The following is a 25245-nucleotide window of genomic DNA, read 5'->3' as shown; positions in this document are numbered from 1 at the left end:
TAAGATTATACTACAAATAAAGTTCATTGTTACTGACTAATGTGATATTGTTGTTGAAACCGAGCTAATAATTACTGAAAATGACCGAGTATCCCATTAAAAAAACAAAAAAAAAACCAATCACAATAATTATCCATCCATTCTCCATTCTCCATCCCCTCCCCCATCCTCACTAGGGTCGCGGGGGGTGCTGGAGTCTATCCAAGCTGACTCGGGCGAAGGCAGGGGACACCCTGGACAGGTCGCCAGTCTGTCGCAGGGCTACATATACAGACAAACAATCACACTCACATTCACACCTACAGACAATTTAGAATAATCACTTGACCTCAGCATGTTTTTGGAATGTGGGAGGAAGCCGGAGTGCCCAGAGAAAACCCACGCACGCACAGGCAGAACATGCAAACTCCATGCAGAGAGATCCCAGGCCCATCCCGGGATTCGAACCGGGGATCCTCTTGCTGCAAGGCGAAAGTGCTAACCACTATTTCCACTGTGCAGCCCTTCACAATAATTGATTGTTATTATAATTATTGAATAATAATATTTATATCATTTGGGGAAAATATTTTTTTAAATAATAGCTACTACTACTAATAATAATAATATATTTTTTTCCGCTTCCATATTCTCAAGATAAATCATCAATGCAGCTTTAATTAGGAAACTTCCTGCTGGGATCTGCTTCACTTGTCCAGCATCTCCATGGCAACCGCAGTTTTGTCGAGGCAATCGGTTGCTTGGCAACGTCGCGCACTTGTAGAAAGATTGCTCCGCTGGTGGTAGCCGCAAAGTTCTGTGCTAATGTGATAATGTTTATGATAGAAGGTTTTTCCTTTTTTTGGAACAAATGTGACGTAGCACAGATATGAGCGAGGTAAGTGACCGTCTGAGGCTAACTAGCCGTGTGGGAAGCAGAAGCGAAGGCTAACAGTTATCAGGGGAAGAAGCTGATTGGAATGTTAGCAACAGGTAGCCAGGTTTTACGAATGCGGTCAGCTTTGCTTACTAAAGACGACCTCCTCGTAATAGGTTAATTAAAAAGGATTTAACTTGCTAAATTCCTCCTGAAATACCTGGAGGCATGTGCTGTAGTGAGGCCGACTAAAGTAGTTTCACTTTGGTGGCATTTTCTGTGCAGAAGGAAGACAGCAAAAGATGCCTGTGAGAGACTCCACCTTCAGCAACTCACATGTGAGTCTGGTTAGCGTTGGTTTGTTTTGGTCCTTTAGGAATTATATCTGTCTACAACAAGTACGGTCATTGAAGTGAACTGTAGCAGTATCATTTAGAAACTCAGAGTGGAACCCTATCTATCTATCTGCACTTGTTACATAGTTCTAATTTGTAATTTCATTTTTTTTCTAATTTGTAATTTCCTAAAGGATGGAGGGGAAACAGGCTGAGTTACCACACGTACACTGCGCAGTACTTACAGGGAGTTAGGGGTTTGATTCAAGCGTTACACTGCCATGTAATGATTTTCAGCTTAAATTAGTATATTATGGATTTTATTTTGATGGTTTTGCATCGTCTGATGATTGTATTGCTGGGCCACATTGATTATTTTGAATGAGTGTGTGAGCTGTCTACAAATAACTGCAGTATGCACTATATAATTCTCACAAGTATGATGAATTTTCTCTCACTTTGGTCTAATTTTTGTGTCTCATTTTATATTTTATCGTACCATTTTAGCTTTTTTTGTCTGTCCTAAGAGTAATTTTTTGTCTCAAGTTATGCATTTTTGTTTCATTTTTTTTCTGTCTCATTTTGGTCATTTTGTGTCTTAATTTAGTCATTTTTGCCCCATTTTTGTTATTTTAGTCAACGGACATATTATCTATCTATCTATCTATCTATCTATCTATCTATCTATCTATCTATCTATCTATCTAAATCTGGTTCCTAGTAAAGTGATTAGACCACCCTAACACTCTTATTGCTGACTTTTTCTGTAAAATCTTACATAATTACAGATATTTAAGTAAAATTATGTGTGATGTTCGTAGGGGAAATCACCATATGTGGACACCTGGAAAGCACTATTTTAATCTTAAGCAATATAATGTATTTAATGAGCTTACATGCAATTATGTATTGTCTTAATGGTAAAAATCTGACGTTAAAATGTACCTAATAGGTAAAATAAAGGTAGTAAAGCAAAAAATACAGCAATGCCCTCTGAAATGTAGAGAAGTGAAAACATAAAGTGGCAAAAAAGTATCTCAAGTTCCTCAAAACCTGTGCTTAAGTTAGTAAATGTATTTTATTATTTTCCACCACTAAATGCCAGGAATATTTAGGATAGCAAAAACACATATGGTATTATTAGTATCAGTGTTGGCTAATATAACAACAAGAAAATTCCTATCAGTGCAGCATTTGTTTGTCTGTTTATTAGTTTTTGCCATTTTATTTTCAACTCTTTTTAAATTAGTAACAGGCTAAAGAAGTTTAAAACTTAATCTGCTATATTACCTGCATGTAAAAGAATATGGAAATATGTACGTTTAAATATTTAGTTTTTAAATTATTGTTCTGATAAAGAAATACAGATTTATACAATGGCAGATTCCTTTTGGTACTGTAAACAGGATACAACAGTGATGACTTCCATTTGCCCGATCAGGTTGTGAAACCATCGGTCATGGCTGTCTCTGCTATCAGGAACTGGTGGAATACCTACCAGCTGGACAAATCGGACACCAGTGACTCCAACACAGAGGAAGACGAGGATGAATTAGCATTGAGGAGGCAGTGTAAGCTGTTTTCACACAGACTGCACTTTGATATCACGTCTATGTAGCCAAACTGTTGAGTGTGAACCGAACACAGTGGGTTATTGTTCTGAGTAGGGGAACCTTGGTCATCTTATCTCAATTTTGGATCATTAGATGTTAAATGAGAGCTCTTTTGTGGAGGAGGTAATTGAACCTATCATGTGCAACATAATCCTTTTCATCTTGTTTGGCCGAGGCAAGACAAGGGAGCAGACCTAATGAAAAATGTATATTCAGAGTGCGTGAACAAGAGCAGGGAAGTGCAGTTACTAAAGGTGTGATTCATGTTTCCACTCAGTATCTCTAAACCTAAGCCAGACGTTGCGAACCAATCAGCTGCTCCTAAACTTTGACGGTGGCCGACCTGTTTTGAGTCTCCGGGCGCCGCTGGGCCTGGTTAACTTCCCTTCTGTCTCCCGTCCCCGTTGGCCCATAGAGTGTGAGGTCATCAGCGACATCATACAACACATAGGTAACATTTCATTTAAGTTAACCTTTTATGTCACCAGGACTTGCACAGACTTATTGCGTATGGTCATCAGTCAAAGCTGCTTCTTGCAAAACATATACAACCTAACCTAAAACAAAAAAGTATTTTGCATGCCTTTTTGCCAAAGTTTAATGATGCAGAGAGAGTGTTTTTTGCAGAGTGGGACCCCCCAGAGCCGGAGCCTTTCTATCAGCACACAGGACATGAGAGGACACCCATGCCAGTCGGAGAAGAGAAGGGGAAGGTGGTGTACTGCACTGGCAATGGTACCTAACAGCAAAGACATATTTGTTGCACCACCAACTTATGTTATATGATTGTTTTATATTATCAGGGTGGTAGTGAGCAAGTCTAGAGAACATAAGATGGGTCAATATATAATTGAGGGACTTTTGAAGTCCATGGGATATATCTTGCGTACATTTTTACTAAAAGTAAAAAGAACTAATGTCTTTTATGTTCATTATGATCCTGTCTTTACAAATTCCATAGTTATTTATTATTGAAACAATCATTTATTAATGAAAATGACTGGATATCACTAAAATGTCAATTAAATAACCGTCCCAATTTAGTAACAGACCAACCAGCTTGTAATTACCTAAACAATAATAAAATGAGCTGATTCAAAAATTGTTTTGATTAAGTTGAGATAATCATGACAGATATTTGTTTATTGACAATTAGGCTTGGGCGGTATCCAAATTTTGATACCGTCAAACTTCCGTCACATTTTACCGGGGTATACCGTATTACCGTGACTATTACTGTTACTGGCTTGTGCCTTAACGTTCGGAAATTGAATACTCGCAGCAGTGAGTGGGTGGTTGATTCGGAGATGAGTCCTTAGGTTAGAGGTGTTTCCATCTCTCGCGATCACCTTTTGATTACAGAATTTACAAATTGCTTCATCAGTATTTACTGGCTCTCCTTTCTCGTTTGCCTGGAACCCGAAATACTCCCAAACTGCAGAAGTTGTGTTCTTTTTTGACACTCGTACAAACGTAGCCAAGTCAGTCCGTGCGGGATCTGTCATCTTCCCCCCTCTCTCTCTCTCCTCCGCGCTGTCACGTGACGACGTCACGTTCATAAACTTTATGGAAAGTCTCCAAAAGGCTAAAACATAAGTGTTTAAGTGCTACTGGACGGAGAATCAGTTTTAGGCATTAAATGACTTTTATTTAATATTTAATCCTTATGTTAACCTTTCCTGCTCAGCTCCCAGCACGGTCGGGAGCAGGGGGAGGACAGTTCTCCAGGGCTGAAGTTACTGTTGTTACTTCTGGGTTAACCCCCGTCACTTCCTCAGCAGTCGTAGAAGGCAAAGACACAGGAGCCCGGCCTTATTGAAGAATACTGCAGCCTTTATTGTAAATTAACAGCAGCTGAACCATACAGTCGCGCTAACCCAGCAACTACACACCTCTTCTCTCTTACTCCCCAAATCGACTGCCGTCTTCCACGCTCACGCTGCATTCACGGTCGCTCGGACATCTCGCTCTCTCCCCCCCCCCCCCCCCTCTCTCTCTCTCTCTCTCTCTCTCACACACACACACACGCTGCTCTCTCCCTTTTTTTTCATGATGGTATTGGAACTGATACCGCTGCTATTTTTAAACACCGGCGGTATACGGTATTACCTTAATACCGCCCAAGCCTATACAATATATCAAATTTTAGATGGAAAATAACAAACTATCTGTGTTTGAGAAATCACTTTCAACTAAGTTACACATTACAAAAACACCTCTTAAGGAAGTGTGTTAATTCCAGATCACATGACCTGCTCCACATAATGTCATTTCCTTCAATTTTATTCAGTTGTATATATAATATTTAGAAGAATATTTCTCTAAAAATGCCATGTGATGTTTGTTTAGAATAAAAGAGATGTTGATTTTAAGCCTGAAAACTGCAACAATGTCAACTATGATACCTGTTAGCTATGTTACAAAGACTCCTTAAAATATATATTGACCCAGATAATGATAAGAACCTTTATGTCACAGGTTCGCCTTCAAGAATATATGATCTGTTTGACTTTAAGAGCGTCTTATGGCAAAAATTACTTAGTTTTTTCCTCAATGCTTAAAAATATTGACACCATATGTATTGTCTATGTTATACTTTGCCTCAAGTCTCTGAAAAACAAATCAATTTCATTCATTTTGCAAATGTAATATTTCACATACTTTACACTGTTCTTCTTTTTCTCGCTCCTTTAAGCCGCTAAGTCTCCCTACTTCACCTGCTCTCGTGTTGGAGGAAGCAGTGGTCCCATTAAAAGTGTCACTTATAGCGTCAATCAGACAGAGTTCACCCTCGAGTTTGAGTCACGCTTTGAAAGTGGAAACCTTCAGAAGGCTGTTAAAGTGTGAGATTCTGCATTCTGATCTGTTGTTGTTGCAGCTTTTTAACCATTATATTGTTGTTAGTTTTTTCCTGTGGCTCTAGGTTGAGTTTCTTTGTCTCTAATTGCCTCTTCAGGGGCGTCTATGACTATGAGCTCACCCTGCAGACAGACTTGTACACCAGAAAGCACACACAGTGGTTTTACTTCAGGGTCAGGAACATGAAGGCCGGGGCGACCTACCGCTTCACTATCATCAACTTGATGAAGAGCAGTAGTCTGTATTCTGCCGGTATGAAGCCGCTTCTCTACTCTGAGAGGGCTGCTGAGGAGAACAGCGTTGGATGGCAGCGCTCAGGCTCCAACATCAGATACTATCGGAACGGCTGTCAGGTAGGTGGCATCTGGGTCAGCTTTAGTCGCTCTAATTTATGAGCCCACTCCTTCATTTTCCAACAGCTTTCACCTTCGATTTATGAGGCTGAAAGTTAACTTTCTTAGCAGATTGCAGAGGTAAACCATCACAGAGAGAGAGTTTTGTTTTCACTGCATGTTACTGCTGGTCATGGCAAACCCACAGAAATATAGTGCATTAGTTTCCCTTTTTATAGTGATGTCACTGCATCTGCTTTATATAAATAAAAGTAATTTTGTAAGAAACTATCAGAAAAGACTTAATTAATCACAAAGGAAATTCTATTGCTCAGAAAAAACAATGACGGGATATTAGAATTTTAGTTCCTAAAAACTGAAAACAATAAGATATAGGACAAAACATTATTGAAATATTACAGTAAGCAAAATAAGGCCTGATTAGAACAGTAAAAAGTAATGCTTTCCTAATACATCTTATTTTAACCTGTTTTAAATACAAATTGTAATTTTTGTTTTTGATATATCTCAGAATTTCCTTTTCTTTATTATGTTTTATTATATTTGCCATTTTAATTGTGCTCTTTTGTGTTTGTCTGAGTGGTTCCAATGCTTTTAATGTTTTAATTTAAGCACACTGAGTTGCCCTCCTGTATGACATGTATACAAATGCTATGCTATACAAATAAAGTTGCCTTGCCTTACCTTGACTAGTGTTGGCAACCATACTGAGGTAGTAAGTTAAATCACACATGATAATGAAATAATAAATGTAATAATGAGATGGGACAACTAGTAGGTTATTGCACTTAAGGACTAAGAGAAACCCTGTGGTGTGATTTGGTAAATACTCAGAAGAAAAATAAATGTAGAAGCTGTAACAAGTAAATGAAAAATTGCAGAAACACCTGCCCTGTAGTTTTAAAGCTTATTAGAACAGCTCGACAAGATTACAATTATACTTTGAAGTGAAATCTCTTTTAAAAGTGATCATCTCTGTCTGTTTAGAATACAAAAGACAACAACAGTGACGTCGTCGCCTTGTACTCGCTCTCCTGGACTCTTCAGTTTCCTTATGACTCCGACACCTGCTTTCTTGCCCACTGCTACCCCTACACCTACTCACGGTTGCAGAGCTACCTCAGGCACATCTCCTCCAACCCAGCAGTTGCATCGTACTGTAAAGTGCGGGTCCTGTGCCACAGCCTTGCTGGGAATGCTGTGTACGTGGTGACGGTGACGTCTCCGGGTGTCAGCAGGACCAGAAGGCTGTGGTGGTGACGGCCAGAGTGCATCCTGGGGAAACCAACGGCTCCTGGATGATGGAGGGATTTCTGGACTTTCTGCTTGGGGACTCAGATGATGCTCAGCTACTCAGGGACACTTTTGTTTTTAAGGTGCTCAGAGTCTTTTCTGCCTTAATATGCCCATCATTACCGAAATACCTTGCACTTTGGTTTTGCTGTGTTGTGTAGATTAAGTGATGCAAAGTGGTTAAGTGCCTTGTGTTGTATTGTTTTGCTATGGATTTGGAAGTGGGGTTTTCTAGCTTGGGGCTGCACAGGGGTCGGTGGTTAGCACTGTCGCCTTGCAGCTAGAAGATCCCCGGTTCACGTTCCGGCCTGGGATCTTTCTGTATGGAGTTTGCATGGTCTCCCTGTGCCTATTTATTTTTTCTTCAAGTTCTCCGGCTTCCCCCCACAGTCCAAAAACATGCTGAGGTTATTTGATAATTCTAAGTTGTCTGTAGGTGTGAATGTGAGTGTGATTGTTTGTCTTTATGTGTAGCCCTGTGATAGACTGGTGATGTGTCCAAGAGGTCCCCTACCTTCACCCTAAGTCAGCTGGGATAGACCCCAGTCCCCTCGCGACCCTAATGAGGATTAAGCGGTCCATAGATGATGGATGGATGGATGGATGGATGAATGGATGGATTTCTAGCTTCTCTTTATCCGCTGTCTTCACTGTGTTTTGCTGCAGGTGGTGCCAATGCTAAACCCAGATGGTGTGGTGGTGGGCAACTACCGCTGCTCCCTGGCAGGCCGAGATCTCAACAGATACTACAAGACATTGCTCAGGGATTCCTTTCCTTGTGTGTGGTACACCCGAAACATGGTGGAGAGGTGAGAACTGCAGGAAGTCTCAGCCATAAGAACTTTATTGTAGTCAGTGTTTAGAGTTACTTCAACAACACTGAGCTTATTCCACTGAGGATTACCTTTAGTCTTCAATAACTAGACTTTCAAATATGTAGATTCTTAAATGTAGCCCATGCATTATTTTTCTGCATTAGGAATATTGACTGCCTTGTTTTCTAAATAGCAATCTCTGGTTCTTTTTTCCTCAGACTAATGGTTGAAATGGATGTAGTTCTTTACTGTGACTTTCATGGTCACAACCGTAAAAACAATGTCTTCATGTACGGCTGCAACAACCGAGGTGGTGCTTCGCTCAGACTTCATGAGAGAGTCTTTCCGTTGATGATGAGCAAGAATGCCAGTAATAAGGTAAGATAACCGTTCAGATTTATATTTTACCTGTCAAGTGTAGGGCTTCCAAACATTTTGGCTGATTTTTAATACAACTAAGAGTTCCACATGTGCTAATTGTGGCCCCGTTAGGCTTGAAAAGTTCTGGTTTACTTCTTGGGATGCTTATTTTACAGTCATCAGTTCAACACCTATTTCAGCACCTATTCTCAGTCATTCTGGTCATGCTATGTCCAAGTATTAAAATGAAGAAAAATTGCACTTGCTTGGGTTTGTTGCAGTTGTTTCACCTGTCAACCAAAAGATTTCTTTAGTCATAAACTAAAGAAGCCTTTCACGTGAAAGCAGAAAAATCTTTAACAAACTCAAGCGAGCCCAGTTGTCTTCGTTTTAGTTCTTAGAAACATTTAAGCTCCATAATCTAAATACCATTCTTCCTTAGTTTTCTTTTAAGAGCTGTAAATTCCGAGTGCAGAGGAGCAAAGAGGGCACTGGACGAATCGTCATGTGGCGCCTTGGAATCAAAAACAGCTACACCATGGAGGCCACCTTTGGAGGTTCTACTTTGGGTGAGAACAGGTTTTCTGATTGTGTGCTTAAATTTGTAAGCTTCCATGTATCTGTGAGGATCTATCATCTGTTTGATTGTCAGGTGACAGGAGAGGAACACATTTTACTGCTGGAGACTTGAAGTCCCTGGGCTTTTATTTTTGTGACACTCTGCTGGACTACTGTGATCCTGATCCAGCCAAGGTGAGAAATAAGGCCACGTGTCTGACTACACTTTAAATGGAAACATGGGCTGCATTACTGGGGCCTAAATTATACCTGGACGGTTAATAAGGCCTGAATGTTGATATCTGGTATTTAGATTTTTTAATGTTTCTTCTTTTTTTTAATTTGATTTCAGACTAGTTACTGTCTGACAGAGCTGGCAGCTTTATTAAGAAAAGAAGTCAGAGCAAGACTGGGCAAAGACATCAGCACCGACTGTCACTTCAATGTGTCCGACCTGGAAACCAGGTGATACAGTAATTATTTATTTATTTTAAAACATTTACCAACACATGGACTGCACTCATGTGAAATGGGACATAATATGCTTTCGTCAGGCTCTGTGTGAATATTTCTGATTTTCTTTCACAGCACCAGCGGTTCAAACAGTTCTGATTCAGACGGACTCCCAGTTCATTTACTGAACCAGCCACAGACTGTGCATCCAGAGGTAGACTGACACAAATCTGATCCCGCATGAAATGGTGTTTAATAGGGATGTTCTTTACTGTCTGTTTACCAAATTCTCCTGCTCTCCTCTACAGCAAACTCAGGTGAAGAAGAAAAAGAAACACCTGAGAAGTCGTAAAGAAAGAAACAGGCTGCAACCGAACAGAGTGACGAATAATACACAGCCAAAGATCCCACAAAGCAACATCAAAGATGTTGTAAGACTAAATCACACAGTATTTAGTGTTCTCGCTGTATAACTTTAAATAAGACTGATGAATGAAGGCTCTTTTCAGGAGTCCAACCTGCCTGATGATAGCACAGTTAAAGAGAGCATCCCAGAAAGGTCTGCTGGGAGACACAGAAAGAAATGGCAGGTATGAAGTTGAGTTTCAGTACCGGATGAAAGAGGAATATTCCCTTTTTAATATTTCTTTCTTTGTGAAGGTACATGGTCTGGTTAGAAAAACTGGTGTCCCTCCTCCCACCAGCCACTCTGGTGAGCTTAGCCAGGTGACACTGTGGCAGGGATGCAAGCCAATCAAGGTGAAGATAACTGAAGTCTCACAAAATCACCTCAGTCCTCCTCATGTTTGGTCGCACATATTAACACAGCATAGGTTATGCATAAACATTGGTTCACATAATATATTCAACTCAGTTTTCACTGAAAAGAAGTCACAGGGTCAATATATAATTAAGGGACTTTTGAAGTCCATGGGATATATCTTGCATACATTTTTATTAAAAGTAAAAAAAAAAAAAGCTAATGCTTTTTACGTTTGTTATGATCATGTCTTTACAAATTCCATAATTATTTATTATGGAAACAATCACTTATGAAGAAAAGATGACTGAATATCACTAAAATGTCAACTAAATAACCGACCAAATTTAATAGCAACCACCTTCTAATTAGCTAAACAATAATAAAATGATCTGATTCAGAAATTTTTCTGATTGTGTTCTTTTTATTAAGTTGAGATAGTCATGACAGATATTTCTTTTTTGGCAATATATCAAATCTTTAAATTATTCGCCCAAATCAGCTGGGATAGGCTCCAGCCCCACCACGACCCTAATGAGGATTGAGCGGTGTATAGAGGATGGATGGAAAATAGCAAATTGTATATGTATCTGAGAAATCACTTTCAACTAAGTTAGCTATTACAAAAACACTTCTCAAGGAAGTGTGTTGATTCCAGATCACATGATTTAATTTCCTCCTGAATAAAAGACTGGCAAGACTCCAAGACTTTCTGAGTTATTTCATATAAAGTAGTGTGTGAGTCAAGTGTGGATTTATGGCATGTCAACAGGTTTACTACAATATCTTTATAAATAACGTTCAATTTCAATTTTACTCAAGAGTAATTACTCTTTACCCTCAAATTTTTCGAAGAAGCTTTCTGTAAAAATGCCATGTGGTGTTTGGTTAGAATAAAAAAAAAGACTTACAATTTTTCCAAAATGACTCAAAATGTACAAATTGACTCAGACATGACCAAAAATAACTCACAATTTGAGGAAAAATGACAGAAATCTGGTCAAAATGTCTCAAATATTGTTTAAAATGACTCATAATTTGTCCAATATCACATAAATGTCTCCAAAATATTTGCCGAAATGACTCAAAATATGTTCAAAAATGACAAAAAAAATGTCCTTAATGACAAAAACTTGACCCAGAATGCGCAAATTGACTATTTAATATAAAGTAGTGTGTGTGTCAAGTGTGGATTTATGGCATGTCAACAGGTTTCCTACAATATCTTTATAAATAACTTTCAATTTCGCTCAATTGTATATATAATATTTAGAGTAATCTTTCTGTAAAAATGCCATGGTTCTAGGCGGCCATGTTGATTTTAGACCTGAAAACAGCAAAAATGTCAACTATGATACAAAATTCCCTCAGAAATATTGACCCCTGTAATTATGAATTCCACTTTAAGTTTCCACTTTAAGTTTAAGTGTATTTTCTGTGTTTTAGGACGACTGTTCGGACAACCTGAGGGCTCCATTCCTGCACCACAAGAATAAAGTGTGTCCAAATATCAGGATGTACACAGCTCTTTCAGCTCACACTGGTAAGGTTTATGATATCAGGAACCATCACAGCGTTACAAAAGGCCCTCTGTCACAGTGAACAGTGTTAGCGGTTTGCTCCACAGGTGAGCCGTTCATCCATCCAACACAGGGGAGATGCTCCTCTCAGCTGCTGCACCTCAGGGCTCTTCTTCCACCTTCACCAAATTTATTGCATTCCAACCAGCAACAGAACAGCTGCTACCCACAATCTTTCACCTCCTATAAGGTTTACAGAGGTTTGTGTGCATATACAAAAGTTCTAGATAGAACAAGATTGGTGCTAAAGTGTCCCAAGTTTCATCATCTCTCATTTCTCTGTGGTGGAACTCATCTCTTTCAGGGCTGCCGTCTTCCCTCACAGCACCTCACAGGTAAACCCCACAGTCAAATGATATCCTTAGGACATCTGTATCTGTTATTATATTGATAAAAAACAGTCTAGTTTTGATTGTGTGACTGCATATCACCAGCTGATGGACACATGATTACATCATTGAAGACAAAAATTATCTTGACACACCCTATTACACATATTCGCACACAGACACACACTCACACTCACACAACACATTTTGCTTTTTTCTTCTTTTTTGTTTTTCTTATTTTTGACATTCTGTTGTTCTATTTTCTTATTCAGTTTCTCTATTCCACTTAATAAATTGTATTTTTTTAAAGAATGTTTTAAAATACACCATCATTCATGCTTTGATAATATTTTTAACCTGATATTCATGCCAGTAAAGCATGCAGAGTTGAATTGAACTGACAGGCCATAACTGAAAGCTCATTATGTTTAGATTCAGACATGTTTGTGTTAGCAGGTCTCCCTCATCCACGTATGTCAAGATGATGCAGGACATGGTTCCGAGAAAACACCTGCTGTCAAGTCTGACCACTAACAAGTTCAGCGGCCGGCACACTTTTAGAGACAGAACTTCTCTACAGATCTCACAACATCATTTTGTGTCCAACGATTCCTACACCTCATGCTTAGACGTAACCAAAATAAAACAGCAGACGGAAGGAAAGGAGGAAGATTCCTCAGAAGGTTCATGTGCAGATTTAAATCATCTTTTGTGATAAATAAGTTTCAAGGGAAATGTTTTTTTCTGTTTTTTGACATAAAAGAATAACATTTTTTTTAATGAATCACTGTTAGCTAACTCCAATTCTCCTCTTTCTCTGATTTTTTCAGTGGATTTGTCACTTCAGAGAGACCCTGACATTCCCCTGAATGACGGTGAATCACGCAGCAGTGTGTTTGAGCCTGTGCTGAGGGACCTAAGAGAAAAAAGGTAAATTCACTTTAGTCCTTGTACAATCTCTCTTCATCTGTCATTCTCCATCTCTGGCAAATACGAAGGTTTCATCTGCAGTTCATAAATATTGATGGTAATAATGAGATAAATGTTGTGCAGTGAGGAAAAGACAAACCTCATACATTTAACTCATGCTGTTTCCTCAGGCTATGCAAAGACACTTCACAAAATGAAAGAAAAGACACCAGACATTACCAGTTTGAAAGAGAAAGCCAAACAAGTACAGTTCCTCAAGAGGTGATGGTCAGAACAGCATCACAGTCTGCTCCATCGTAGGACACAGCATTTAGGATCTAGAACTTCACACTAGGTCAGTCTCTCTGTTCTCTGGCCAGTAATGTGAAACTTTTTGTCGATGAAGAACTTTAACAGGGGGATGGATGATTCTTATGGAATGGAAAGTAATGATAAACGTTTCAAAACTGCATCAAATGGAGAGCTGACATGTTTTATGTCTCTTTTAAATTGATTTCTGGTATTAAGTAATGTCATAAATGATCTGTTAATGACCTTTTTTATAATGTTAATGACAACGCTAAGCTATTTTCTGGAGAGGAGATTTACTGGTGACAAACCTTCATGATTGGATCCTCATAAGACTCTGATTCAAAGCCAAGGATACAATAAATTATCGATCTAATAAATGACACACAGGCTGCTTGTCATGTAAATGTTATTTACTGCAAAGCTACAAGAATACAAACCATTTGGAGGTGAATAAAATACAAAAATAAATATGTTCAAAACATTTCTCTTAAGTAATCAACTGTAGGGAGGAAAGATCTCATGTGCTACATGTAAAACAAAACTTGACACATTTTAGGAGTGAAGTAAGAAGGCATTCTGGTGTATCAAGATGTGGCCGGGACATCAGAGCCGCAGAATTCAATCAAACTGTCGGAGATGAAATTGGCTTTCCGTGTGTCTGACCATGTCCCGGAGCGCCACAAAACCAGAGAGGGCCTGGATCATTCAGGAATAAAAACCCATTCAATCTGTGACAATCAGCAAATGAGCAAATCTAGAAAACATGCACAACGAAACATCCAGTGCTTCATCACATCAGTCAGGTTTTCAGAAGAATGTGACCATACCTGTGTGAGTATGAATATAGCCAGAACTATGTGAACGCCTCTCTCCAAGGGTTGTATGAGAATGGCTTCGTTAAAGAGCTGAAACAGGATCAGTGGGAACTGCAGCAGGATGCTCAGCAGCCAAAACCCGGCCAGCTCAGGGACCTTCCACAAACATAGACATTACATTCACTTCAGCCTCTGAATTGAACTTTCTGGGGTTCTGTATGTCTGAGTGATGTGCCACCTTTTCTTGCAGGTTCCCGGCATAGCCCAGATAGAGTCTAATGCCCTCAATCAGAGTCATCAGCAAAAGAACAGTGACGAGGATGAACTTATAGTAGTCTGGCAGGGCAGGATACTGAAATGTCAAACACAGCAATGCAGATTAAACAGAATGGGTTTTGTCATATGAAATACTCTAAAACTTGTATCCCAATGTAATGAATATGTATATGTGTAATATGTAAATAGGAATTTATCTAATAATGGAATCACAGGAGGGTCATAATAAAAGATAGGTCTGTTAAAAAATAAGGAAATAAATGTGAAAATATAAAGAGGAATAAAAAAACAAATAAATAAAAAATAAATCTGTTAAAAAAATTAAGAAATAAATGTGGTGTCTGTGTAGGTTCTCATTCATCCACGTCGTGGTTATCCAAAGTTGTTTAAATCAATCCACTGGACTTTAAGAAAGAAGAAACTTTCTTAAAGTCCAGTGGATTGATTTAAACAACTTTGGATAACAAATAAATGTGTAAATATAAAGAGGAACAAATAGAAAAATAAATAAATATAAAATTAGAAAAAGCAATGACAAAATGGAAAAACAAAAGGAAAAAACAGGGAAAAGGGAAATGCAAAGACAAAATTTACCTTTATATTTCCATATTTTTAATTAATTAATTTTTCATTTATTCCTCTTTATATTGACACATATATTTCTTTATTTTTAACATTTTTTATTCCTCTTTAAATTCATACATTTATTTCTTTATTTTTTAAAATATTTATTTCTTTATTTTTATTCTTCTTTAAATCTATGCATTTATTTCTTCATTTTTTAAACAGATTTATTTTGTTTTTATTTTTTTATTTAGTCCTCTTCTTACATTTACTTTCTTATTTTTTTTAAACAGGTGTACTTATTTATTTAATTTATTCCTCTTCATATTTACAACTTTATTTCTTTATTTTTCAATAGATTTATTGTATTTTATTTTTCTTTTTATTCCTTTTGACATTTAAACATTTTTTTCCTTATTTTTCAAACAGATTTATATTTTATTATGCCACTCCTGTGATTCCATAATTTGGTTCCAACTGCAGAATAAAATTAGATCATCCTTTTTTTGTCTGAGTTTAAAACACTAAAACTGTGACTCATATTTCAATATCTGTAATTACAATATGGTTTTTGATTGTTTCACCCTTGGGCCAACCACAATGATCATGCACTCATTATCCCATCTTTGTACATTTTTGTTGTTTAATCACATTTCTAAGCCTCCTAAAGAGACGCTTATTTATTTAACTAGTTTTTCTATAGTAACCATGTAGTAATATCAGTAGGATTTCAAGCTCCCCTTCACCCACCTCCTGTCTAACTTTCCTATTTTTGGGTCTTACCTTGAGCTGCAGCATTACAGTTTCACTGATCCACCACAAGGGGAAGAACCACATGTTAAAGTACAGAGACATCTGGAGCTGCAGACTGGACAGAACCCGTTTGTCTGAAAACATAAACACAGCAAAACAGACACAGAAGGGGTGACCTATCCAGATTCAGATACAGCTACCAGAAAGCTTAGCTCGACAGAAACACAGTGCACATAATACAATCCTTCATGTTGCTACATCGATGCTAACATCAATGCTAACATCAATGCTAACGTTAGCTGCATTTTTATTTACCGTGTGGCAAAAACGTGTCGTGGTCTTTTGAGAACGCTTCAGTCCGACTCTGGTCGAATAAAACATTGCGAGAAAAGTCTTCTAAACGTTTTCTAATAGGGTCCGGCAGCTCCATGGTGTAAAATACTCTCTGCTACACAAAAACATGACCAGAGGAAAAACTACTCCGTCTCTTCCTCTCTGAAAGCTGCCGTCGTTTCCATGGATACAAGGAAATCTCGCGTTCAGCTCAAAATCTCGCACGGAAAGTAAGTTTTTCTAAATCCTGTTTTTGTTCAGTCCCTTGAGCTGTTCAAATAAAATTTGCAAATTGAGTATTTTATTTTTTTCACACACCATAGTGTCAAATAATGACATTCAAATGCCCCAATTAGGAACTTTTTTCAAAATAAAACATTAAAACAAACAAACAAAATCAAAAACAGTAATCTTTCAGCAGCTCTGTCAGATTTGTCTGTGGTAAAACAATGACTTCCAGGAGAAGACTGTAAGCACAAAAACAGATTAAGACACTCCCACTTTCAACAGTTTTGTTTTCGGAGAAAGTGAAAGTTACAGATAACGGGATGAGATGGCAGAGAGATGCGAAGCCACCGAATCTTTATTCTGCTCCATATGTTTGGATGTGTTGAGGAGCCCTGTGACTCTTCACTGCGGCCACAGCTACTGTAAGGACTGTGTGAACGGGTACTGGGACCAGGGTGGTGTTTACAACTGTCCCCAGTGCAGACACACTTTTACTCCGAGACCTCTGCTGAGCAAGAACACAGTGCTGGCTGATTTGATGGTAAGAATGTCTGTGGTGGGACAGAAAACCCTTCCTGCAAAGGATAAAGTCGCTCCAGGGGATGTGGAGTGTGATTTCTGCATTGTGAGGAAGCTGAAAGCTGTCAAGTCTTGCCTCGTGTGTTTGGCCTCTTACTGTGCCACCCACCTGCAGCCTCACTACAAGTCTGCTGCTTTCAAAAGACACAAGCTGGTGGACGTGTCATCCTCCATGCAGGAGAAGATCTGCTCCAAGCATGACAAGCTGCTCGAAGTCTACTGTCGCAGTGACGACCAGTGCATCTGTCTGCTCTGTGTGATGGACCACCACAAAGATCATGACATAGTCTCGGCTGCAGCAGAGAGGAAAGAGAAACAAGTAAGATCATTTATGTTTGAACACAGTTTGTTGCAAATCCCCAGTTATCTGTGAAAATCTAATGTGAAACCTAAACTGTAATTGGACCCAGAGAGTGTTTTACTCTAGTAACAATGGATTTGAGAAGACACTTACAGTGTATGCTTGATATTCTGTGTGTCCATTTATGTGCATGCTGTGCAATTTTGGTTTTAGAAACAATTTGGAAAGAAGACACAAAGATATCAGCAAACAATGCAAGAAAAAGAGAAGCAGCTGCTGCAGATGAAGCAGAACATGAAAATACTGCAGGTACATCTTTTTTTTAGCTAACATAAATGTGTTTAATGCCTCCGTTCTGTAAAGTAACCATCATTATTCCTATTATTTTTCTGCTTTCAGTGTTTTAGAGATGCAGCATTTGATGAAAACGAGAAGGCCTACAACGAAATAGTTCTGATGGCTGACCAACGGCGTTGTGCCATGAAGGAGCTGATCACAGATCAGGAGAAGGCCGTTGCTAGCCTTGCTGAGGTCCTCATGGATCGACTGCAGCAGGAGATCAGAGAGCTGAAGAAGGCAGAGAATGAGCTGAAGCAGCTGTCAGTCACTGAGGATCACATTCACTTCTTGCAGGTACACTGACAGACAAATACACAGCTTATGTCGAGCATGGGGCTGGAGTTGATGTTGTATTTATCTTTCATGTTTCTAGCACTGCCAGAAGACTTTTGGCTGCCCAGAACCTGACATGTCGTCTGATTGCGACATCCAGCTACACACACCTTTTGACTTTGTGGCAAAGGCTGTTTCTGACTTGAGAGACAAAATGGAATCCATTTCGAAAGCTTTTGCCGAGATATCTGAGACAAGTAAGAAGATCACTTTGTTAAAAGTATGCATGTTTGTTTATCAGATCGTATGTAAGACCTGATACGGATGTTTTTTTCTTTCTAGTTCAAGTTGAATCTGATCCCAAGACAAGACAGGAGTTTTCCTTGTGTGAGTGATTATTTTAGCTTAAATACTTCTAAGCTCTTATGTTTTACCGTTAACGTTATGTCCATGTGGACCCCAGCCAGACCCCAACCGGACTGTGCATCTTTTATTTATGTATGTTTGTGTTATGTTGCTCTTGTGATGACTGCTTCAGTTGCATTGTGTTTCATTTCAATTCAGAAGCTCTTACACTAATATTGTAAGCAATACACGTCAATAATCATCAATAGTAATTTCATTGTTTTGTTCATATTTGTATCTATAGACGACACACGTTTTAGGAGAATATTTTACTGAGAGGATTTGGACGGGTACAGAAATGTGAAACAGATGAAATACTACTGGGTCCAGTGTACAGATTTATAGGTTTTGCCACATGTACTGATGTGTGTTAATATTTTCTGGCCTTTCAGATTCCTGCTGCCTCACTTTGGATCCCAACACAGCATTTGAAAACCTGTTGCTCTCTGAGGGGAACAGCAAGGTGACCTGGATTAAAAAAACCCAGAATCAGCCGAACCACTCGGAGAGGTTCACCAAATATAATCAAGTGTTGTGCACTGAGGGTTTGTCTGGAGTCTGCTACTGGGAGGTTGAATGGAGCGGGCCCAGGGTGGAGGTCGCTGTGTGCTATAAGGTAGAGGATCTGGATGAAAGTGGCTTTGGGTACAGCGACAAGTCCTGGTGCATTTCCCTTTCAAAATCTCTTTGCTCGTTTTGGTCTAACGACATCGTGACCAAAACATCCATCCCTTGTTCTCCTACAGTGGGAGTGTATCTGAACCATAAGGCAGGGATCCTGTCCTTCTACAGCGTGGCAGATTCTGGTGAAATGAAGCTGCTTCACGGAGTAAAAACCACATTCTCACAGCCTCTGTACCCCGGGTTCATAGTCTCCAAGGGTTCCTCAGTTAAGATAGTTAAACCAGGGGGGCACAGGTAGCTCAACAGGTTTAGTGGGTGACCCATAAACAGAGGCATCAGTCCCTGATGTAGCACCCTGGGTTTGATTCCAGCTCATGGCCCTTTGCTGCCGGTCTTCTCCCCATTCTTCACCCTACTTTCCTGTCTGCCTCTCAACTCACCTATCTAATAAAGCCAACAAAAGGCCAAAAAATAACTTTAAAAAATGATAGTCAAACCAGAGCAAAGGGCTGTTTGAGTGAACATCACTGACACATTAAGTTTTCTTTCTTTATCTATGCACAATGTTCACTGCAAGTTCGCTCTGAAAATCTACAGCTTTTCCCCCTTGTAGTCAAAACCTAACTGTATTCTGACAGTTACTCCTTTTTTACATAAATGTAAATGTGAGCTGTTATATGCAGTAATATGTCCTTGGATTTAAGACTGTTGACTGCGAATCTAGTTTCTCCCTGTGTACTTAAACACAGCAGCATTCAGGGGGACACACATGAACACATAACAGGGACAATAGAGCTGAACAACAGTGTTAAAATGTGAAAAGGAACTAAAATAAATGTGTTTAAAACTGTTGAACATACCCTCTTAACCAGCACAAGTCATTTCTATCACATTTGCATGTTTTACTTTTGTCAATAAAAAGTTAAATTACGTTAACTGTCTCCTTGTATTTATAGCATGTAATGCCACCAACACAGCTTCATATTAACCTTCTAGGACCTGAGATTTGATTGGGTTGCATTTAGATTTCTTCAAGTTATCTGAGATAACGAGCAGCCAATAAATATAATAATTGGATAATATTGAATATCTGATTATTATATTTATTATATTTTAATAAGTTGTATTAAATTTATTTTGTTATTATTATTATTTTTATGGTATTTTTGTTGTTATTATTATGAACAATAGGCTCTTTTTGAAAATAAATTATGTCTACATATGCAGGTCCTTGGAGGTTAAATCTGTTCAGGAGCGCCACCTGGACAACAATATAATCATGTTTTCTCTACCACAGGTGTCTCTCACTCAGATACTTTCTTTGGCATGCATCTGTCTGTCTCAGGGCCGTATTAAGAACAGAGTTCATAAACATATCTACAGCCTCAGTTTGGGAGAAGCAGGGGGACCTTAGTCATGGGAAAGAGACTCATATCATTCACATTCTTTTCTCTATTACTAAGGCTGTGGGTATGTTGAGGCCTTCTCTGCCTCTAATCTGACCCTGAGAAAGGCAGATGTTACAGAAGAAGATTCATGAGAAATAAACAACTATTATAGGAAAACAGGTGTTGTTTAGTCTGATGTTCTTTAGTCTGACATTCCTGAGCAGACAAATTGTCTCCGCATTGGGTTGTAATCTAAATAAGGCATTCCTCCCAACTCAATATATACCCAAGGTTGAAGAGAAACCTCAGAATTCATGCTGGCAATGCTCACATGAATGTGCTGCTTGTTCTATCACTTTTCCTGACATCAGTAAACCTTATTCTCAACCAAAGTCATCTGAGTCTCCAGAGTGTCTCTGGATCTGCCTCCTCAGTATTCTCTCGACATCGCAGAATTTCCTTAACAATGATCCATTATAGGAAATATGTGAGAAACCATGATAAACCTGAAATTAAACTTGATATGTGACTAGTGTCAAACTGTTGCTTTTTATCTGGTGTGGTAAATGGTTGTATTTATATAGCGCTTTTATCCAAAGCGCTTTACGTGATACGTCACATTCACCCATTCACACACACATTCACACACTGATGACGGAAGCTGCCATGCAAGGTGCTAACCATGACCCACCAGGAGCAATTAGGGGCAAACTTCCAGTTACAAGACGGCCACTCTACCCACCGAGCCATGCCGCCCAGTATGCAGTAGCAGTGTGTGTGTGTGTGTGTGTGTGTGTGTGTGTGTGTGTGTGTGTGTGTGTGTGTGTGTGTGTGTGTGTGTGTGTGTGTGCAGGGCTGAAGTTCAGCAACATTGTGAAACGTCTTATCATGTGACTGAAGTTTCATACCCACATTCTTGGTTGACTATTTTGTTTCTCTTTCAAACACATGTTGAGACTGAATCTTCTACTTTGGCACAAGTGAAATCCAGAACTTCCACTTCCTCTAAGTGTTTGGGAATGTTCCTGAGAAGGTTGTTTTCTACTTTAAGACAGTCAGTCTGAGTTCCCTCCCACTGAGAACAAGCTGCCAACAAGCCACTCCTTCAGAGAACTGTCAGTTTGTGCAGAAGAAAATGGCTCATGATCAGGAAGCGTTCGACTGCTCCATCTGTTTACAGGTTCTAGAGGATCCAGTGACCACCGCCTGTGGACACAGTTTCTGTATGAAATGCATCAACACCTTCTGGGACACAAGAAACAACAGAAGAGGAACTTACAGCTGCCCTCAGTGCAGGCAAACTTTCAAGACGAGGCCTGTCCTGAAGAGGAGCACCGTTCTGTCTCACCTGTTGGAGGAACACAAGAGGGCGACCGGTGAAAATGCCGCCGCTGGTGATGATGACGATGATGGTGACACCTTTGCTGCTCCTGGAGATGTGCCGTGTGATGCCTGCACAGGGAGGAAACATAAAGCTTCCATGTTCTGTCTGGTGTGTTTGGCCTCTTTCTGTGGGACTCATCTGCAGCCTCATTTTGAGGTGCCACCTCTTAAAAAGCACAAACTGATTCAAGCCTCAGCGAGGATCAAAGAGAGCATCTGCAGCCGTCACGACAAACTCCAGGAGGTGTTCTGTCGCACCGATCAGCAGTTCTTGTGTCTGATGTGTGCTGTGGATGAGCACAAAGGACACGACACTGTGGCGGTCTCGGCAGCAAAGTGTGAAATGCAGGTAATTCAATTCAGCCCCACCATGAAGTCACTTTATTCTCGGCCTTTTATTGTAACTGAGGTTCTGAAATGTTCTTGGGTTTCTGTTTCAACAGAGAAAGCTGGAAAAGTCTAAACAGGACGTTGCAGACAGGGTTCTGGTCTCACAGAGGAAAATAGCAGACCTGAAGGATGCTGCAGATTCTATAAGAGTGAGTGTCACCCTCAAGCAGTAGTAGATCCTTTATCTTTCTCCATCAATAAGCTTCTGATTTTTCAAATGTGGATAAAAGGTGTCTAGTTCGGGTAAATGTTGCACCAGATAAGAGAAAAGGATGTGGGTGTGGGCAGTGTTTCCTGTGGAGGAATTCCCCTTCAGTCTGGGGAAAAATGACAGCCATCTAAACAACTGCTTATCCAGACAGTGCAGTTTCTCCTCATTTGAAGGAACACTTTTGCAGACTGTATGTGAAATGTCAGCAGTAAGAGTGTACATGGGTGGAGTAACTCGGTCCGCTGCTTCCCGGTCTTTTTGTCTTGTGACGTCTTAATGCACAAACAAGTTGTCAACGTGTTAAACCAGAAATTTTCAAAGTGGAAGGCGGGAATCCCAAGAGGAAGTCAAAACAGAATCACAGAGACTGAACAGTAGAACAAAATGTGACATTAGACATCAAAACGAGATCATATAGAATACCTGACTATGTGACTTGGTTAAAGAGATCATTTAGAGATACTGTAGTTTTGAGTAATTTGTTGATATTTTCCAGTCACAAACTGGAGCTATGCTGCAGTAGTTTTGAGTTATTTTGTTCAGACATAAAGACATTTAATGGGGCAAACAGAATTTTGTATACAACCCCTTTGGAAGGTGCAGGACTCCAGTTTTGGAACCAATACATATGAAGTGTTTGACTTGTTTTTAAAAATGCAAATAATTAAGAAATATCCAGATTTTTTAAATCATGTATTGCAGAATAATTATCAGAGCTGTATCCTGGTTGTTACTGTAACTCAGTCAGTAGGACAAATGCTTTCAGGACGCTGCCTGGGAGACCTGTGATGACTTTGAGCGACGTAGCCTGGACTTCATCCCCGTTTACATCCGCTACGTGAAGAGGAAATGCTCCGAGATGAGAGAGAAAGTGGGAGAAGCAGAGAAAGCTGGAGTGGACTGGACCACGAGTCGCCTCGGGAAGCTGCAGCGTGAAGTGTTTGAGCTGAGGAGGAGAGAGAATAAACTCCAGCAGCTTTCGCAGACAGATGATCCCATCCAGTTCCTTCTGGTGATGTTTTTTTCTCGCCTCGCTTCTCGTTCTCTCTCTAATTTGTGATGCTCAGTCTAAGAATGCTTTATTGTGTGTCTGTTGGCCTCTGCAGGGTTTCCAGGCCCTGGATGACCTCCCTGTGTTCACTGACTCAGATGAAAGATTTGACCTGACAGAATTTGTCACTGCACAAAAAGATAAAATGAAAAATATGTGCGACAAAGAAAGCAATGAATTAATCTGTAATTCTGGGGAGATTATGTGTAAGTATAGTCAGTTTGGATCATTAACTGTGCTTTAGTCTGTTTGCTTCCTTAAGTGAGTGTATTTTTTGCTTTTCTTTTCAATTAAAGTGAAAAAATCAAGACTGCATGAGGAGATGCCATCAAGGGAGAACTTCTTGCGCAAATGTAAGAGGAAATTTGATGTTATTTAACTTTGCATACATACAGGAAAGCTTCAGCAGCTAAATGAGTGTTTTATCTTCCCCTGCAGACACTAAAGTGAAGGTGGATCCCTGCACAGTGGCTGCATGCCTTCACCTGTCTGAAACAAAGACAGAGATGTCGTGGAGTGACAGCGTTCAGGCTCTTCCCCACGCCGACAGATTCACCCACTTCTACCAGGCTCTGGGTGAAAAGGGCCTGGAAGGGAAACACTACTGGGAGGTGGAGTGGGATGGAGGCATCATTGAGGTGGCCGTGTCGTACAAAGGCATCGAACGAAATGGCTCAGGGAAACAATGCTGCTTTGGACACAATGATCTGTCCTGGAAACTCATCTGCTCTCCTTCTGGCTGCACATTTTGGCACAATAATCTGCACAGAAGTGGAATAGCTCCAGTTTGCTCCCGCAGAGTCGGCGTACGGCTCGATTATAAAGCAGGAAATCTGAGTTTCTACAGTGTTTTTCCCCCTGACAGGCTGATGCTGCTGCACCGAGTCCAGACCACCTTCACTGAGCCTCTCTATCCAGGGTTCTCTGTTCATTTAGGGGCAATGCTTAAGATATGCCACATCTGAGTCTGTCCTCATTAATGAGCATCATTTGCAGGACATTTATCCTTCAGTAACAGAACAGAAACAGTATGAATAATGTGAACATGAACAAGGTTTTGCAAATCTGTGTGTGAGAAACATTTATGTATGCTGGTGTAAATAAAAAGCAGCACATTTTGGAGGTCCTTTGTTCTGACAGAGACCAAAAATATAGTCATTTTCATTTAGCTGTTTTAAAAAAAAATCTTTTCTTTTAACTTTTAAGTACCAAAGATAGTAAACTTGAAAAAGCACAAGATGAATGTTTCATGCCATTATTCATTGGTAGAACTTGTACTCATTTCTTCTGTTAATTGAAAGATCAAATTTCAGCTTGTTTTTAGTGTAGATGGAGACCAAAATCCACACTTTTGTGTAAAAAATGCATGAATACGTGAAGATAATATGAGATTTCAGTCATGTGAACTGAGTAAAAATAAGCATTTTCCAGGTTTACAGTCTCCTTGATGTCTTTTGATGTGATATCTTTAAATGCAACTAAAGATTATACTACATGTATTTTCTTTTGCTGCCTTTAGAAATGCTTTCAAATATATGTGCTAGTGTCAATGATGCTGACCTTTACTACACAGCACTCCAACTTTTACAGACTGTTAATGTTGTAACTTTGGTTGTAGGTAATAATTTAATTATTAATCAACATTTTAAATTGATGTTTTAATGTATGCTTTGATTCACCTGGTCTATTTTCCTTTAAAAGAAGGTGATACACTGATTTTTTATTTTATTTTTTAGGCAAGTTAATGCAAATTTCTACTGTTGCATGCTGAAAAAGGCCTTGTTATGCTTAAATCCTCTGCAGTTGTAGCTGCAGTTGTGATGATTCTGCCTTTTAATGATAAAAAACAAAACGCTAATCAGCAGAAGGATTGCTTTAGTTTCATTGACTGAAATAGAAGACCATGCTTTGCTAATCATATGTTCTTTACCTGATTAGAAAAGGCAT

The 25245-nt window shown here is 39.4% G+C and overlaps 4 protein-coding genes across 5 annotated transcripts; 3 read left to right on the top strand and 1 right to left on the bottom strand.

The window, feature by feature from the left end:
- Positions 1–720: 720 nt before the first annotated feature.
- agbl2 (AGBL carboxypeptidase 2) lies at positions 721–21535 on the top strand. Its single transcript, XM_051952369.1, is given in 24 exon segments — positions 721–877; positions 1142–1194; positions 2633–2762; positions 3082–3255; positions 3432–3539; positions 5500–5647; positions 5761–6016; positions 7004–7244; positions 7247–7392; positions 7976–8118; positions 8343–8502; positions 8927–9053; positions 9137–9237; positions 9395–9507; positions 9631–9709; positions 9804–9926; positions 10005–10085; positions 10156–10254; positions 11702–11798; positions 11883–12035; positions 12140–12170; positions 12618–12847; positions 12995–13094; positions 21444–21535. Coding segments are annotated over 23 exon segments (2883 nt in total). The 5' UTR covers positions 721–877; positions 1142–1158; the 3' UTR covers positions 21451–21535.
- tmem17 (transmembrane protein 17) lies at positions 13778–16258 on the bottom strand. The gene is made up of 5 exons (XM_022213767.2): positions 16109–16258; positions 15824–15927; positions 14439–14552; positions 14213–14356; positions 13778–14081 (listed from the first exon to the last, which is right to left on the bottom strand). Exons 1-5 carry the CDS (start codon positions 16221–16223, stop codon positions 14004–14006), a joined length of 555 nt encoding a protein of 184 aa, XP_022069459.1. The 5' UTR covers positions 16224–16258; the 3' UTR covers positions 13778–14003.
- On the top strand, positions 16295–19806 carry LOC110964906 (tripartite motif-containing protein 16-like). Its single transcript, XM_051952371.1, has 6 exons — positions 16295–17252; positions 17448–17543; positions 17634–17867; positions 17947–18103; positions 18189–18233; positions 18644–19806. The coding sequence occupies exons 1-6, from the start codon at positions 16680–16682 to the stop codon at positions 19171–19173; spliced, it is 1635 nt and encodes a 544-aa protein (XP_051808331.1). The 5' UTR covers positions 16295–16679; the 3' UTR covers positions 19174–19806.
- On the top strand, positions 19883–24732 carry LOC110964911 (E3 ubiquitin-protein ligase TRIM47-like). Of its 2 annotated transcripts, none has more exons than XM_051952370.1 (6): positions 19883–21995; positions 22090–22185; positions 23014–23259; positions 23354–23504; positions 23595–23651; positions 23746–24732. In XM_051952370.1, exons 1-6 carry the CDS (start codon positions 21399–21401, stop codon positions 24261–24263), a joined length of 1665 nt encoding a protein of 554 aa, XP_051808330.1. In that variant the 5' UTR covers positions 19883–21398; the 3' UTR covers positions 24264–24732. The 2 variants fall into 2 exon arrangements, with proteins under 2 accessions (XP_051808330.1, XP_022069465.2); XM_022213773.2 differs by having other exon boundaries at positions 23737–24732.
- Positions 24733–25245: the final 513 nt, after the last annotated feature.

This window comes from Acanthochromis polyacanthus, chromosome 8 (genome assembly GCF_021347895.1).
Source record: "Acanthochromis polyacanthus isolate Apoly-LR-REF ecotype Palm Island chromosome 8, KAUST_Apoly_ChrSc, whole genome shotgun sequence".
Taxonomy (NCBI): domain Eukaryota; kingdom Metazoa; phylum Chordata; class Actinopteri; family Pomacentridae; genus Acanthochromis; species Acanthochromis polyacanthus.
The sequence above is the reverse complement of the archived record's forward strand: the minus strand, read 5'-3'. Positions and strand labels throughout refer to the sequence as shown.

Bases quoted from the DNA above. Each gene is read 5' to 3' on its own strand.
- LOC110964911 (XM_022213773.2), top strand. From the start codon at position 21,399: ATGGCTCATGATCAGGAAGCGTTCGACTGCTCCATCTGTTTACAGGTT. The intron at 22,186-23,013 runs GTGAGTGTCACC...AAATGCTTTCAG, and splicing joins ATGCTGCAGATTCTATAAGA to GACGCTGCCTGGGAGACCTG. The intron at 23,260-23,353 runs GTGATGTTTTTT...TGGCCTCTGCAG, and splicing joins ATCCCATCCAGTTCCTTCTG to GGTTTCCAGGCCCTGGATGA.
- LOC110964906 (XM_051952371.1), top strand. From the start codon at position 16,680: ATGGCAGAGAGATGCGAAGCCACCGAATCTTTATTCTGCTCCATATGT. The intron at 17,544-17,633 runs GTACATCTTTTT...TTCTGCTTTCAG, and splicing joins AGAACATGAAAATACTGCAG to TGTTTTAGAGATGCAGCATT. The intron at 17,868-17,946 runs GTACACTGACAG...TCATGTTTCTAG, and splicing joins ATCACATTCACTTCTTGCAG to CACTGCCAGAAGACTTTTGG.
- tmem17 (XM_022213767.2), bottom strand. From the start codon at position 16,223: ATGGAGCTGCCGGACCCTATTAGAAAACGTTTAGAAGACTTTTCTCGC. The intron at 15,928-16,108 runs GTAAATAAAAAT...TTATGTTTTCAG, and splicing joins CGACACGTTTTTGCCACACG to ACAAACGGGTTCTGTCCAGT. The intron at 14,082-14,212 runs GTATGGTCACAT...TGAATGATCCAG, and splicing joins CTATATTCATACTCACACAG to GCCCTCTCTGGTTTTGTGGC.